This window comes from Antechinus flavipes, chromosome 4 (genome assembly GCF_016432865.1).
Source record: "Antechinus flavipes isolate AdamAnt ecotype Samford, QLD, Australia chromosome 4, AdamAnt_v2, whole genome shotgun sequence".
In the NCBI taxonomy this organism is placed as follows: domain Eukaryota; kingdom Metazoa; phylum Chordata; class Mammalia; order Dasyuromorphia; family Dasyuridae; genus Antechinus; species Antechinus flavipes.
The window spans coordinates 27528125-27545269 of NC_067401.1; the positions used below are offsets into that span (position 1 = coordinate 27528125).

Sequence of the window (17145 nt, forward strand, 5' to 3'; positions counted from 1 at the left end):
CCATGGATGGTGTTTCACAAGTAATTCCAAATTCAAGCATGTGGGTATCTGCCTTTCTATAAAGAAAAGATTTTTCTGGGCATTATGTCTCTTGAAGAAAGAACCTCGGGGCAGCTAGGTTTTGCAGTGGATCAGAGCACCAGTCTTGCTGAGTTCAAATCTGGCCTCAGACACTTATCTAGCTGGGTGACCCTGGGCAAGTCACTTAACCCCAATTGCCTCAGCAAAAAAAGGAAAGAATGAAATTGAGAAAGAAAAAGAAAAAAGAGAAAAAAGAAAAAAGAAAGAAAAAAAAAGGAAGGAAGGAAGAAAAAGAACCTTAGAAAGAATGTGTAATGGGTCCTGGTCTGGGGAAGGGATTCAAGAAGGTGACAGGGAGGGCAAGGATCTTGATTGCCTCCATTCCCCACTTCATATTATAGTGAGTCATTCCAATGGTATAAGATTAATGCGGAAGCAGGCTTATGTTCCCCCTTTTTCTTCCAGAGTTTTCCCTCTCAAAGTAATACAAGAAAAGGAGTTTTAAACCAAAAATTCTGCCCTAGAGGGAGGGGAGGAGGAGGAATCGCCAGAATGGCAGGGGGTGCCCAGTCCCAAGAGTCCCTCTCAAAGGGGCATTCAAACAACTGAGTTCTGGTATTAGCCTGGAGAGCTTTAGGATCTTGTGGAGATTAGAGAGAGGAAGCCACTAGACAGAGAGTAGAATTTTTTTTATGAACCCTTGCCATTATCTTCATTTCCTGTAGAGTGGAAGGAAAGTTGTCTTGCCTGTGACATCTGCACTGTTACCTTGAGTTCTTGGGCAAATTCTGAAGGACCTTCCACCTCCATTTGTGGAGGCTTTGACACAAACTGTGTCTGGAGATTTTCTCCAAAAGTAAACTTTAGGGTAAGGACATAATGAAGCAAAGCTCAAACCTGGTCCACAGAGCTTGAGGGTCTTGGGCCATAAATTACAGCAGTAAGTCACCATGATTCCTTCAAAGAGCACAAGCCCTGTCAGAAACAGTCTCCATGTACATCCAGGAAAGAATTCTTTCCCAAAAGCCCCCCCACCTCCCCAAGATGGATAAAAAGTATAGAGCAGGGATTTCTGGGAAAGGAATGAGGGCTTTTAGTAAAGAACAGCCCCAAGGAAATGGTAGAGACCAAGATATCAGCTGCCAAACAAGAGGCCAGACACAACCGGGGACCTTCACTGAGGCCCTGAACTCCACTTATGGGCCATGCTAGTATGGGGTGAGTTCACAGGGATTGTGAAAACAAGTGAGAGCCGGGAGAGCTCAGTGGACAGGGCTGGATATAGAACTATCCCCTTGCTGTCCGGGGTTGAGCGCAAGTCTGATTTCTATTGTTTACATGGTTGGAAATCTATTTCCTTAATGCCTCCTTGGAGTTTGTTGCTCCCCACAGGATTCTAACTATCCTTAAGGAAGGACTAGAAATAAACCAGATTCAGATTCTGCTGTTTCCAGGGAGTCTCCTGGGCGGGATAAATCCCGGCCTTGCCAAGAGTTATGAGAAGGAAGTCCCCATGATTTAACCAGTTGGTCTGTCGGCCAAGAGGAGACTTGTTCGGGAGCCCTGCTTAGTGGATGCAGGTTAACTGCAGCAACTGCAGGAAGGTGCTCACCCCACGGGAGGCTGGATGGAGGAGGCTCTCACCCCCCTGCCCAATCCACGCGTAGCTTCTCCTTTTACACAATTATTCCTGGTAACTGGGTGCTAAACCCTATTGTTTCCACACTACTGAGACTTCTACTACTTGAGGATCCTGATGAAATGGGGACTAAAGAGGCTGGAGACTCTTTTATTTGGGGCTGAATCCAAGGAGATTCTGTAACCACGCCTTAGTTGGGCTCTGCTTTAGGGGCGGACAAAGTCCTGAAAAATAGTACCTGTTACGGCCTTCAACCCTCCCAGTGAGGGAGCTAAGAGGTAACAAGGATCCGTTTCCATTTCAGAGAGAAGGCAGTTGAGTCCCAAAGGGCACCGCCAGCTGTCCTTATCCATCCCTAACGACACATGACCCCTTGCTGGGCACTGTACAGAGAGAGGCCTGAAAAGCAGCCATGACACCTCCCCTGCCAGATAGCTTGGGCCGGTTTTTCCTGGAAAGGTTACGAAGCTGTCTCAGGATGTATCTGGCCCAGGGGTCCCTTGGCTGTGGCTTCCTGCCACCCTCCCCCTGTACTGATGTGGCTTCCTGTCCCCGGGAGGCCTAACAAGCCACCTCTCCCCTCACCCACCCAGAGGAGTCGGGCCCTTTGCACTACAGATGTTCCAGTACCTTCCTCGGCTAACTCCTAACATAATCTCTAAACTGAGGCAAGGTCATTTCTACCCAAGCTGAGTGCTGTAATGTCCTAGCCAAGTATCTTCTCTTCCCTGACCCCACCCCCCTCTTTCTAAACATCCTTTCTGTCCTGTCTTACTCCAACAGCCAACCTCAACAGTCTTTATGGCGAGCTCTTGTGTGCTGGAAGTGTCTAGCCTGAGGAGTCTGTACTGCTATGGACCAGAGAGAGAGCAACATAAAAATGGACCTGAAGCTCCAAAGAAAGGAGCGATGGCGGGGAAGGGGAGCCCCCTGAACCCCAACATCTCCTGCCTGCAGACCTCAGCATCACCGTGCTTCTGCTGCTCTTCCCCCCTCACCACGACCTCACAGACACCCTCTTTTCCTTCATTACCCAACCTCCATCTTCTATATGACGTCTCTCCTGGGCCCACTCTCCCAAGCACCTTGTACTTAACTGCTCTGTATGCACAAAACACAGACTATATGTATACCCACCGGCATATACAATACACCCCACATATACACATATGTAAATACACATACACCCATTTACACATGCATGCCCTACACATGTATACATATACTTGTATCTTGTACAAGCCGCACATGCATGTCTGTATGTATATAGACATATATAACTATGTGTAAGTACATGTGCATATTCCAGTAGATGCTAAGATCCTTGCAAATGGGGATTGTTTTATTCATCGTATTTTTGATCCCAGCATCCTGTGCAGATAGGTTCCCAATAAATGCTTGTTGATTAACCTGTCGCTGTTTCCTCCCATTTCCACATGGGGATTGATTCAGCAGTATCTCACATCTCATGTGGCTTTATTTCTCTTTGATTCTGGGATCTGCAAGATTGATGGGCCTGGTAAAAATCCCTGGGGTGAAAGGGAGACTCCTGGAATGAGGGGGAGCTGTCTCTCTAGAACTCCATCCTAGAGAGGTCCAAACCACTCACTCCCCCAAACCCAGCCTTACTCTTGTGTTTGCTCATGTGGATTTTATCAATTGTTTATGAGCCACTGCTGAGTCCTTGGGGGGGGAGGGTATTAAGGAGTGAAACAAAGGCCTTTGGGGACATTCGTGCCAAAGGACGTCCAAGCAGGACCTTCAGTCATCGCCTCCTGTCTCACTGTAACATTGGTCTGCCGCCGCCGCCGCCGCCGCCCGGTTGCTCTCCATAAGGCTCCTTGTCTCTCTCCCCCATCCCTTCTCTATCCAAGGATGACAGCCCCGGCTTTCAGGCTCAGGAGACTTTTCCCCTGGGAAGCCCAAGGACAAGGTGAGAGGTGGTGGTGTTGGTTGTTTGTTTTTAATTGAGCTGCCATGTATCTGACAGGTGTTCTTTCAACGCTTCTGTATTTACGGGAAGGGAAGAACTCTTGGTAACCATACATCTGCCTCTAGGCAAAGCTGAACTATTCAATAGACTTTCATGTTTTTGTGGGTAGGGAACTAAGAAAATAACTTGTAAAGAACTGGCAAAAAAGAAATTGAGAGCATCAGGTGACCGAGACAGGCAAGAGGCGGCCTACACTGGGGCTGTCTCTCCACTGGGCTTTGTCCAAGAGACAAACATCAGCCATCGATTCAGTTTAAATTCAGCAAATGTTTTGTTAATCGACTTCTTACCAGATCGGGTGCTGGGGATGTAAAGACACAAATTATCTCTGCTCTGGGGAGTTTCTACCAAGAGATACAAGTGTTGGTCTCAGTTTCCTCATCTGTAAAACAGTGATCATCAAAGCACCTACCTCCCAGGATTACAGTTAGGAGCAAATGAGAACATATTTTTAAGCATTTAGCACAATATTTGGCACATAATAAGCACTTTAAAGTGCTAATTTAAAAAACTTAGTGGCTAAGTGGATAAGAGTGCTGAATCTGGAGCCAAATCCAGCTTTTAAAGACTTACTAGTCATGTGACCCTGGGCAAATCATTTAACCTTTCTGCCTCAGTTTCCTTATCTGTAAAATGGAGATACTTATAGCATTTACCCTCAAAGTTGTTGTGAGAATCAAGTGAGATAGGCCTGGCACATGGTAAGTGCTATATAAATGCTAGCTATCATTATTATATGTACATAGAGAAGCAAATATAATTTTGAAAAGACTCAGATTCATTAATAATCAAATTAAAAGATCAGTGTCACCTCAAATCTATTGAAAAAGAAAAGACTAGTAATGAAACTCAGGATCAGTGAGATTTTAAGAGTCACAAGAGCACTCATACATTGGTGGTAGAATTGCAAACATCACATCTTTTAGGAAAACAATCTACAAATATATAGTTAAAAGTTACTTTTCCAAATCCTACATTCTAACCTAGCAATTTTATTATTGCCTTGGCTGTCCCCCAGGATCAGAATTAAACCTGACTTCACTTCTGCTTCTTAACATCCCTTATTTCCCTAAGAGGTCTGCTCCAACACCACCTTCAACATGAATCCTCCCTAATGCTTGGCCCTTTACAAACCATAAAAATTTATATTGGAGGCAGCTACTTGATGCAGTGGCTAGAGCACTAGCCCTGGAGTCAGAAGGAACCGATTTCAAAGTTGACCTCAGATAATACTCACGTGTACAGGGAGGATTGGCGAGACTTATGTGAACTGATGCTAAATGAAATGAGCAGAACCAGGAGATCATTATATACCTCAACAATGATACTGTTTGAGGATGTATTCTGATGGAAGTGGATCTCTTTGATAAAGAGAGCTAATTCAGTTTCAATTGCTCAAGGATGGACAGAAGCAGCTACACCCAAAGAAAGAACACTGGGAAATGAATATAAACTATTTGCATTTTTGTTTTTCTTCCTGGGTTATTTCTACCTTCTGAATCCAATTCTCACTGTGCAACAAGAGAACTGTTCAGTTCTGCACACATATATTGTATCTAGGATATACTGTAACCTATTTAACATGTATAGGGCTGCTTGCCATCTGGGGGAGGGGGTGGAGGGAGGGAGGGGAAAAATCGGAACAGAGTGAGTGCAAGGGATAATGCTGTAAAAAATTACCCTGGCATGGGCTCTGTCAATAAAAAGTTATTAAAAAAAACATTTACTCACATGAATTCACAAGTCACTTAACTCCAATTGTCTCCCCTGTCCCCCCAAAAGATACCTTGTATGTTTGGAGGGGGGGAGGAGATATGGTTTAATTATTTCATCATCTTGCCTAACAAAATGGGAGCTCCCTGAGGATAGGGACTATTTCATTTTTATCTTTATGCCTTCTCCACTCTGCCCAGAATCTGACCTTAGTACGGCCCTCAAAGAACAAACAACAGCAGCACATAATAGGTCATTAATAAACATTTAGGATCAATTCACTGAGTGATATGCCCTGAAAGTATAAAGAACAAATAAGCAAAAAGAGGTTATCTGGAGGGAGAATTTTCATGGCTGGCATTGTGTGTGATCACAAACAAACCGGAAACAATCTAAATGCCCAACAAGAGGAGATCTGGTTAAGCAAATGGTGGTTACTTTGCTGAAATGAGATGCTCCAGTGCATCTAGCCATGACAAATAGAAGCTATATGAAGAAATCTGAAAAGATCTTTCTAAACTAATGCAGTACCTGGCTGGGGGGAGAAATGGAACTGGAAACAGAAGAATGGAGAATATATTACGTATATATACTCACGAGTGTGTATGAATATATATGAGTATATGTAAGAAGAAAAATGAATATGCAAAGTAGCCTAATGCGGGCTTACAGAGAATGAAATAATGTAATGTGCTGAAAGTGTGAAGGGGAGGGTTGCTGGGGTTCCCTGATCAAATTGAGGAGCCCCCCCCATCAAACTGATGAGATTCCGAAAGTTTGGGATGCAGGAACTCGTAGTGATTGGCTGACTCCAGCAGCATAAAATAAACTTCTTATCCTCTGGGGCTCTCTATCTCTTTACCTTTTTCCTTGAACCCCCTTTCAAAGTACAGTGGAGTGAAGGTGAGAGAGGAGAGGGGCTTCTTCTCCAAAACCCCTGCCAGGAGCAGTAATAGCCACTAGGAAAGCAAATGTTTCAGGGCATGGCTTGTCCACGGCCTGAAGGAGTGACTGAGAACATTCCTTCTGAACCCTGACCTCCTCTGTGGAGAAGAGGAAATTTTGAATTCCCTAAGCATCTTGGTGGTTTTCAAGGCTTTCCAGAAAATATTTTCTGGAGCAGCACTACTCCCTTCTCCTTTGAGAGTAGTCTTGTGGATAATTTCAAGAAGAAGAGTTTCAGAATCTGACCCCTGGGTCTTCTAGAGAAAAATTTCCTGATTTTCCCTGCTCCTGAGAGAAAGAAAATCACTGCCTCCATTGGTCCTGCCCAGGATCCTACTTGGAAAATAGAGCCAGTGAGTCAAACTGGGCAGAAATATAAAGGGCCTCTGAATTGGTCAATAGTCATTAAGTATCTCTGAGATGCCCAGGAAGAGGCACCTCACTGGGCTCAGTGGATCGAATCCAGCCTTAGACAGTTACTAGTTGTGTGGTCCTAAGCAAGTCACTTTATCTCTGTCTTGGAGGTACCGGATGGCACAGTGGATGGAGAGCTGGGACTGGATTTAGGTAGCCCTGAATTCAAATCTAGCCTCAGACAGTAACTTTGGGCAAATCACTTAACTTCTGTTCCCTTAAACCACTGAAGGAGGAAATGGCAAACTACTCCATGGTCTTTGTCAAAAAACAACCCATGGACAGTATTGGCGTGCAACGGTTCCCAGGATCCAGAGCTGGAACACAACTGAACAACAATATGTCAAGCACTATGCGTGGCTCCCAGGATCTAAAGAAAAAGTAAAAACAATCTGTACTCCAAAGGAACTTGCATCTCATCAAGGGTAAAAACATAGAAAGACAACAATGAGATATAGCGAAGATCAGTGGGTGCCAACTTTTTTTGTTCCGTGAATCCCTTTCAACAACAAATTAAAAATTTTACTGTGAACCTCAGAATAATTTAATATACTACTTACTGCTTAGGGTATCTTTAATTTTTACTGAGAACACCTTAGACTGTCATCACAAACCCCGAAGGGATTCTCAAACACTGTCTCAAACCACTGAGATAGAGAAGTTATCTTTAGAGGAGAAGGCACTAATGGCTGGAGGAACTGGAAATGGTTCCCTGCAAAAGGTAATGTTTGAGCTGAGCCTTAAGGGAAATCGTTGATTTTAAAGTAGAGAGGTGACAAGGACAGTGAATTGGTTAGGGGGGGGGTGCAAAAGGATCGCCTTCCTCCAGTGAAAGCCCAGTTGAAATTTTCTAACAGGTTTGTAGTGGAGTCCTCCACTACACAAATTTCTCTTGCCCTCTTCAGCAACATGTGAATTGAAGTAAAACAGATGGTGGGAGGAATCCAAGGTTGGGGGTTGGCAGCATGTAATGTGATACATAGTAAGTGCTTAATAAGTGCACATTGTTTAATACACGTTGGAGCCTGCTTATGCCTCTCTCCAATGCCTTCTGTGTAAAGCACATTTTTTATTCCTTACAGATTATAGTATACTGTGACTCACCGCCATATAATGATATAAGTAGAATTGGAGGTTTTCACATTTGCAGTGTTTTTATAGTACAATAATATTTCTTTTCACTGATACACCAACAGTTTGTTCATCCATCCCTCAACAGAGTCATTTCAATATACATTGGGGGAGACATAGCTGAGAGACGAGTTGCTCCTTTTTTCAGCTTCTCTGGCTCTTTGATCGTCTGATTTAGGGAATCAGGGCTGCTCCCCAGCACTGGCTCCTGATCAAATTTGGCTGTTTACTCTGGGTATGGGCCCTCAGATGGCTCTTTTAAAGACCTTTGAAAGGTCTTCACCTGATCTGGTGGATATTGATCCAGCTACAATCAGGAAAGAATAAGCACAAGAAATAAAAGATGCAGAAGGGGATGCAGAGGCATGCTATGTTTGAGGACACTTGCATCCACATGGAAGGACTCTCCCACCTGGTAGCTCACACTAGTTTTTGCCTCAGTTGAGTGAAGGAGAAAAAAGGAAAATCTCGTCATTCAACTTCATGAGTCCACAGTTCCAGGTCAGCATCCAGAAGAAGATTTTTGATTCTGTGAAGTTGTAGGGAAGGTCTTCATTATGCAAGCCTAAAAGGTGGCTTCTCGCTGCCCTTCACTCTAAAGGCTGAGCCTTCACTGGCCAGCTCTCCGATACAAAAGCCTAGAGTATTACAGATGTAATGGCCCTCAGAGCAATAAGCAGAAAGCAGAGTTGGAGAAGGAGGAAAAGGGTAAGTTCACAGCAGGCACACAGCACAGATGGAGGCCTGGCATTTAAGGTCAGCCCATAGATACAGGTGGCTAAGTGAACTCAAGTCACCTGCCTATCAACTGGGGTGGGCTCTAGAGGGGAAGGATTCCCTTCCCCAGGATTTGGAGAATCCAGGTCCAGTACAGAGCTTTCACATCCAGGTAGTCAGACACAGGACAGTGGTGACAGGTGTCCGAGGTGGGTTGTAAAGCATAAGACACAAAGCTTCAAAGGATTGAAGTAAAGGACATCAACAGGGAAAAAGAGATGATCCAGAGGCGAGAGCAAAGGATAGCAAATGGGCATCCACCGGTACCCTTGCAATAGCGACACCTGGGCATGGATAGGGGCCACTTACATTGATGGAGGGAACATTTCCATTAAATTCCAATGCACTTGAGTGACAAAGAAATGATTTTATGTGATGTGATACAGAACCACCCCTCAAAGATTTAAAAGAACACAAAATTAACCATCTTCTCTGATCTTTCAATGATAGGATAGATATCTCCTTGTCCATGCTTACTCATCCCAAAACTTGACTCTTGTCCATAGGAAATAGGGCCTCCCATAAACCCATGGGGCAGTCTACCCGTGTCGGGTACTTTCTCCTAGATTGCTTAATATGCTCTGGACTCCAATAGAAGCTTTTTTTTTTCTCTCATTAATCGATACGAGGCAGGTAGCGCGGGTGGGGCTGGAGAGCCGAGGAGAGGTTTCTTGTAAGCAGCAGCTCTTGAAGATGATCCTTCCGAAAACTAGAGACTCTCGGTCTCTGTCTGTGTCTCTCTCATTTTTCTTGAAGGTTTTTCGTTTGGTTTTGTTTGGAGGGGAGGGGGAGCGCGATGTTTTCTTTCACAACAAGCCTTTCTTGGAGACCAGGATTCCAAGAGGCTCAGGGGCGGAGCCAGGGCACGCTGCGCTGCAGGGAGTGGAGGCGGGAGAAGGAACGTAGGATACTGTGGCCACGGCAAGCAGGTGAATTTGGTTGAAGGCTAGACAGACAGACTGGAGCCAGGCTGTAGAGCTTGGAGTCAGGAAGCCGAGTTCGAATCCGCCACACGTACCTGCAAACTTTAAATACTTTATAAAGATTAGCTATTATTGTTGTTTAAAAGCCGAAGAGAGGCGTTTTTATTTATCTCAGAAATTTAGGAGCCAGCGGAGCCACATAGTCAACTCGGTCCTTTGGGAATAACACCTGGGCAGGTGTGGCGCAGGAAGGAGCGAAGAGATGGGGGCGGGAGCAAGGGAAGCCAACCAATCAGGACCCAGGGCTCCCGAGAGATGTGATTTTCAGGCAGACGTTGAAGGACCCAGGATTGCGCTCCATCTGGCTTTGAATCCCTGTTAGGCTGCTCACTGGGGAGCTTATGGTGGGGAGGGAGAGGGGAAGGAAGGGGAAGGGACCAGTCGCGTGACCACCCCATCCAGCCTCACTTTCCTCATCTATAAAAATGAAAAGTTTGGACAAGATGGGCCAAGAGCGACCTCCAGCTCTAGGATCAAAGTTCTCAAGTCACCTTTGACCTAGCCAGCCTCAGTTCGCGGACGCGCATGCGCACACGCACACGCATCCGAGGCAGGCTCGGAGGCGGGCGGGAGAGCTAAGGTGGCGGCGTCACTACGGGCGAAGGGGGTGTGGCCTAGTCGTCGCCACGGAGACGCGTGGGGACGGCTACGGGCGACTAGGGCGAAGGCTATAGAGGCAGCAGTGGTGGCGGCGGCAGCGAGGTTAAGCCGAGTCTGGCTGGAGCCCGCTCGGGCTCCGGCAGTCGGGGCCGGCGGGATGAGCGTCCGAGGCGGACGCGGGGCCCCGGGAGCCGGCGAGGAGGGCGGCGACGACGACGATGAAGAGGACGACGAGGAGCGAGAGGGCGTCACCCACATCTTCCCGATGTCCCGGCTGCCGCCAATCTCCGGCTACGTGCCCGAGGCCGGCCGGAGGAAGGCGAAGAAGAAGAAAAAGAAAAAGAAGTCGCAGGCCAGCGGGCTGAGCAAGGCCTCCGGAAAAGGCGACGGTAAGCGAGGCGGAGCCGGCAGGCGAGGGGGCGGGACCGAAGAGGGGGATTGGCGAGGAGAGGGAGGCCGGCGCTAGGGATTGGAGAGGGGGCGGGTCCTGGAGGGAAGGAGGTGGGGTCTACAAAGGGTTGGGTCAAAGAGAAGACGTCATAAGGAATTGGATAGAGTGATGAAGAGGGGACTTTCGAAGGGGCGGGGCCAAGTCAGGGGGCGGGCCAGAACCGGAGGAGGGGGAGTAATAGGGGGCGGGGCCGACAAAGGAAACTGTCAAGGAGCAGGGCCATCAGGAGCGGGGTGCACTCGGGCCCCCCCCCTTTTTTTTTTTACAAATAAGGAAACTGAGGCTCAGAGAGACCTCCTCAAGGTCCTACAGATAGTAAGAGGCAAAAGAAGGAGTTGAACCTTCAGGAAAGAGATAAGGGGGATAGTAAAAAAAAAAGGGGGGATGGGGTGTGTTACCCCAACATACTGAGGACTCCAACATACTGAGCCCTTCAAAACATACACACATTCCAGACGTTCGTATACACCCTGAAGGCCACAACCAGACACAAACCTCTCTAGCCCACTCCAAACACACACACACACACACACATTGTATATGCAATATGTAGACTGAGCTAAGAGTCAGGAAGACAGGTTCTAATTTTGCCTGGGACACTCATTAACTGTGCCTCCCTAAATGAGCAAGTCCTTTAGTGCCTCATCTGTAAAACGGTCTTTTCCATCTCTAATCTAATAACATATGCTATATCTCCTTACAAAATCTCAGAAGTTGTTATAGGTCATACTCCCTCAATAATATTTCCACCAGGTCATCATCCAGTCTTTGAAGATCTCCAGCCTCAGTCAACCAACAACATGGTTGCAATCCCATTCGCTTTGGCGTTGCTCTCATTGTTAGGACATTCGTCTTTTATTTGTTTGTTTTGTGCCCCAGCCCACGCTAAATTGGCCACTGTGGGTATTCATTCCCATTGCTCCTACTTATATTAGGAGGCTAAGCAGTACAAGCCAAGCCCCTCCTTAAAAATCACTGAACAGCTCAGTTAAATACTTGAACACACCAAAACATACTAAAAAGTCACATCCAAACATACACACACTGTACTAAAACACATACGCACGCCCCAAACATACCAATGGCCTCTAGAATAGAGATATCAATAAATATCCTGCCCATGTACTCAGATACTACCTCCCTGCTCACGCAGACAATCTCAAACACATATATAAACATACAGATACCATACATAGTCATATATGTAATACTTATATGTGCACATATACATACACACATATACATATGTGTGTGGATAGATATATACACCCCCACACACAAGGCATCCCCAAACATATGCATCTAAATCCACAGACACCTTCCCACACTCCTTCCTTGCCCAGATCTGGCACTCTCTGTGTATCTGCAGATACGCTCATTCCTTTCCTGCCATAGCTAGCTCCCCACAAAGCAGACACATACACATATTCCCACGCACATCGCCGCCACCACGTCCGCTCACATACAGACAGTCCTCAAAATATATCCTTCACATCCTCACACACAGATTAATCTCACGTACATATACACAGTAGAAATACTCTATTCCCAAGTAGATAGAGGTACACACACAATTATATATACAAATATCTCCCCAAACACACACACACTCCCACTCATCACCAAAATAGATCTTATTGAGAGGTGACATTTCTCTGCAGAGCTGCCATCATAAAAACATATATATTTTTTTGAAAACTCAGTGATACAAAGAGCTCTTTTTCATTTAAAAATAAAACTCGGTGGCTGTCTCTGATTTGTTCACAGGAAGCTTGGGGATAAATGTAAAGCAGAAGTTGCTTAGATGCTGTAGGCAGTTAGCTCCGGGTTGGTGCTGCTGAGTTGCGGTGCTCACCCCTATTCCCTGCCCAGCTCCAGAATTTATAAAATGGCATTACCAAGGCACTATATTTTAGCCCTTGAAGTCTCCTTACAGAGGGATTCAAAGAGATGTCCGCTTATTTCTACCTTCTGAATCCAATTCTCCCTGTGCAACAAGAGAACTGTTTGGTTCTGCAAACATATATTGTATCTAGGATATACTGTAACCTGTTCAACATGTAAAGGACTGGTTGCCATCTGGGGGAGGGGGTGGAGGGAGGGAGGGGAAAAATCGGACCAGAAGTGAGTGCAAGGGATAATGCTGTAAAAAATTACCCTGGCATGGGTTCTGTCAATAAAAAGTTATTAAAAAAAAAGAGAGAGATGCCCGCACTAGCTATGTACACACAAACACAAGGAGAGATGGTTCCAGTAGGACCAGCCCCTTCCCACTTGCCATATATAGGCTACATTTCAAGAAGCAGCAGGATCAAAATGACTTCTTCAGGCAATCAGTAAAGCCACGTAGTGACATTGACCATCTCTTTTTCCCTCTTAGCTTAGACTTTCTTTAAACATTGACCAAGAATGATTCATGGTGGAGGGGGAAGGGTGGAAGATAAGAGGATGGTTTTCCAAAAGCGGGAGATTGGAGAATCTTTGCCCACAACACTGAAGGAAGAGATCCTCAGCATTTCTGTATCCTAGAAAAGGATCAGTTGATGAAAATGCACAGAGTTTATATTATTTTAAAAATATATTACATAGTCTTGAAGTCCCATTACTTTTTTTCTAGTCCAATATTACAAAGACTTCCCAGCTTGCCATAGTTCTAGTACTTTAGGTAAAGTTGGGAGGGTTTTATACATTTTTGTTCTGCTCTCTCCATCGTAAATGGTGTACAAGAGGAAGTGCACACATTCTTCCCTATTCCCAACACAGATCCTGGCAATGGCAGCACACAATTTAGGTAGAGTTTTAGTCGTGGGAAGATAGTCGTGCTGGAAGGTTTTTCATTGGACGTTAAGCTGCCCAAGGAATCCTCGTGAAGGATGGGCATTTGGTCAGCTAGTTTAGCTTCATTAACTCTTTACTTAATTCACCTAATCTCTGGCTAACTGCTCATCAATGCAGTAACAGAAACTCAGCCTCTCTTTTCCTCTTATGCTTTATGCTTTTAGGTTCCAGCAAAGACCTTAGTTCCAAACTAGAATCTATGAAAGAGCTTAAAAAAGAGAAAGAGGAAAATAAGCATCTCTCTTACTCCTCCTCTGGGAACTCTGCTGCCTTTTCTTCGGCCGAAGTAGAAGAGAACCTTTCCATTAAGATCAACGAGAGTCTCCGCTGGGAAGGTGTCCTTGCAGACCCGGTAGCAGAGGAAGAACGAATCCGCATCTATAAACTCAATAGAAGAAAACGCTATCGACTCTCGGCTCTGGAAGGATTCTGCCAGACTTCGAGCGTCCCGGAAGGGACAAATGAGAAGGCCTTGGTCCTTCCAGACTCAGAGAGCCACACAAGCAGCAAACAGCAAGCGGGGAAGGTTGATTGTCTCAATTATTTCCTTGATGGAAACACATCTTCAAAGATCCTCCTCTCTCCAGAATTAGCAACAGCTAGTGTGCCCGAGCAGAAACTTTCTTCTGCTTTGGCAAACCCATCCTGATCCCAGAGTGTGTGTGTGTGTGTGTATGTGTGTACGTTGTGTATGTGTGTGTGTGTGTGTGTCGTGTATGTGTGTGTACGTGTGTGTGTGTTGTGTTGGGGGGGGTAGTGTATGTGCTAAAATGAAATAATGGAAATCAGGCCATTCCTGAAGAGGACAGATACTTTGTTTTGATATTGAGATCAACAAAATGTTCTAACATTCTGAAATAAAACCACCTCTCTATAAAAAACAAACAAACCCCAAACCCCAAAATGGAAGGATTTCATTAAGTCAGACTCTGCTTTCCCTCAGCGTAGCCCACATGATTCCCTGTTGCTCACTCTGGTCTCTCAGAGTCCCGGGAGGGTGCGGGTGACCTAATAAAGCCTCCATCCTGTCTGCTGTAACTTGCTTCTCTGGAGGCCTGCGCTGCTACAGACATATTGGAAACGGACTGAGCTGGGGTGCAAGTCCTGCTGCCAGTGTCAGCTTTCGGGCCTCGGTTTCCACCCATCCCAATTCTATGGGCTTACATGGAATTGGAGGAAAGAAGGGACTCACCATTTATATCGTTCCTACTATGTGCTAGACACGGAGTCCTAAGTGCTTTTACAGTTTGAGCTGCTAGTTATAAATAGTGGCTGATCCTCAGGACCCCTGGGAGGGAGGGGCTGATAATATGGTCATTTTACAATGAGGAAGGGGAGGTAAAGGGACTTACCCACGGTCACATGGCTAGTAAGTATATGGGGCTGGATCTGAACCCTTCCGACTCCAGGGCTGATGTTCTGTCCACTTGGCCACCGGCTGCCTCAACGTGAATTCTCTCTCAAATCCCATCCTAGGGTATTTATTTACCTTAAACATTCTTTGAAAAAAATACTAAAAGAGTATTTAACAGCACAGCAAAAATTACCAAAAAGACCTTAGCAGCAGCAGCAGTATAACATTTAGACCACATTCTAGTATTTTCAAGGGCAAGCTAAGCGGTGCAGTGGATCGAGCACCAGGTCCGGGGTTCAATCTGATCTTAGACACTTACCAGCTGTGACCCTGGGCAAGTGACTTGACCCTATCTGCCTCAATGTCCTTATCTGTTAAATGGGCAGGAGAAAGACACTCCAGTATCTCTGCCAAGAAAACCCCAAATGGGGTTGTGAAGAGCCGAATATATATAACAAAAATAATTTCAAAGCACTTTATAACATTCATCTGATCCTCATAACAATCCTGTGAGGTAGATGATGATATCCTCGTTTTACAGATGAAGAAACTGAGACAACAGAACCTTAAGTGATCTGCCCAGGATCACAGAGCTAGTTAGGAACTGAAATGGGATTTGAATTCACTTCGAACTCTCAGAAACTGAGGCCATCAGCCCAGCTCATGCAGGTAAATTTCAAAGTCAGGCTGGAAGTCCAGGCCTTGGATAATCTTTCCTCTGCGCCATGATGCTGCTTTCCTAATTCTGCTGCTTCTACTCCCATCAGTTCATCAAAGTCTTCCCATGCTTCTCTGAATTCATAATATGCCTTTGTAATGCTGAAACACACTTTGGAGGCAGCGAGCCCCAAACTCCACTGTCAGGCCTTTCTTTCCCTATTCAGTCTCAGGCTTACCTCTACTGGAGGGAGGGGGGAAGAGGTCATAAACCAGCTACTTGGTTGCAGTCAAAATCTGTGACAATGAGATCTCAAAACAAAACTTGGTAACGTTTTCAAAATAACTGAGTATTGGGGAGGGTCACCATGAGGTACAAAGTCTCCCCCATTCCCCGCTCCAAAACGTACAGTTCACTGAGTATTAAAACTCAAAGGCACCAGACATCTGTATCAGATTAGAAACCATCATCTTACTACAGTCCCATGAATTCAAACCCATGAGTGACTTGTCCAAGGTCACACAGCTAATGTTAAGTGTCTGAGGCCGGATTTTTACTCGGGTCCTTCAGACATCGGGGCCGGTGCCTACCCACCGTGCCGATTGTGTGCCCCCTTGTTTTTCTTTCTAATGTTGTTACTGCATAATTTCTTATTTCTGCTCCCTTCCCACAGCATCAGTCTTCTCATGTTTCTCAGAAACTGCCCCCTTATTTTTTACAGTACAATAGTATTTTTGACAAAACATTTCATTTTTTCCCCCATTATATGTAAGAATATATTTTAATAAATATTTTTAAAATATTGAGTTCCAAATTTTCTTCCTTCTGTTCCACCACCCTAAGATGATAAGCAATTCATACATGCTATATACATACAGCCATGTATTATTCATATTGTGGAAGAGGAAATGGACCAAAAGAAAAGTTAAAAAAAACCCTCAAATTATCTTGGCATGGATTCTATCAATATAAAGTTATTATTAAATAAAATAAAAAGAGGATATAATAAAAAATAAAATAAAATAAAAAAAATAAAAAACCCTCAGACCCTGATCTCACTTTCGGACCAATCCTCTTCCTACCAATCTATCCCTCCATGACTCCGGACCCTCCATGTGTGCTCTCTAGAAAGCAGAAGAATGATTTTCATCTGCCAGTTTCTCACCAACTCACCAACATCTGCACTGAGGCAACCAGACCAAATATAAAGCGAAAAACTATCCCAGAGGCAGACACTTCCAAAGAAAAACCCACGTTCTTCAAAAATCAGTTGCCCGAAGTCTTTCTGGGAGGTAGTTTTCTATTTTTAAAAAATGTATCCTGTTGTGAAACCAATGGGTCCCCAGTGAAGATATATATTCTAGCATCTTAAGGTGATTTCACATTTGAATAAATCGGACACCCCAAGTCAAAACCCCAGATTTTAATGAACACTTTGCTTCTCTGACGCTTTGGAAGAACACTCAGGCAGAATGCAGAGCAGATAGAGTCAGAGATCGCTGGACAAAGTCCTACCTCTGACAGGCTGGTCTTAATAGAGCAGTGTCCCCTGTGGCTCAACTGACCTCCAATGGTGGACTTCCCTATACCAACATACTGAGATTTCTCATATACCATCAAAACCACAG

The 17145-nt window shown here is 45.2% G+C and overlaps 1 protein-coding gene across 1 annotated transcript; it reads left to right on the plus strand.

The window, feature by feature from the left end:
- Nucleotides 1-10160: 10160 nt before the first annotated feature.
- On the plus strand, nt 10161-16319 carry C4H17orf97 (chromosome 4 C17orf97 homolog). The gene is made up of 2 exons (XM_051992207.1): nt 10161-10605; nt 13670-16319. Exons 1-2 carry the CDS (start codon nt 10374-10376, stop codon nt 14152-14154), a joined length of 717 nt encoding a protein of 238 aa, XP_051848167.1. The 5' UTR covers nt 10161-10373; the 3' UTR covers nt 14155-16319.
- Nucleotides 16320-17145: the final 826 nt, after the last annotated feature.

What these genes read in the sequence shown, in the direction of transcription:
- C4H17orf97 (XM_051992207.1), top strand. Translation starts at nt 10,374, where the DNA reads ATGAGCGTCCGAGGCGGACGCGGGGCCCCGGGAGCCGGCGAGGAGGGC. An exon ending in GGCCTCCGGAAAAGGCGACG is followed by an intron (nt 10,606 to 13,669) that starts GTAAGCGAGGCG and finishes TTATGCTTTTAG; the next exon opens with GTTCCAGCAAAGACCTTAGT.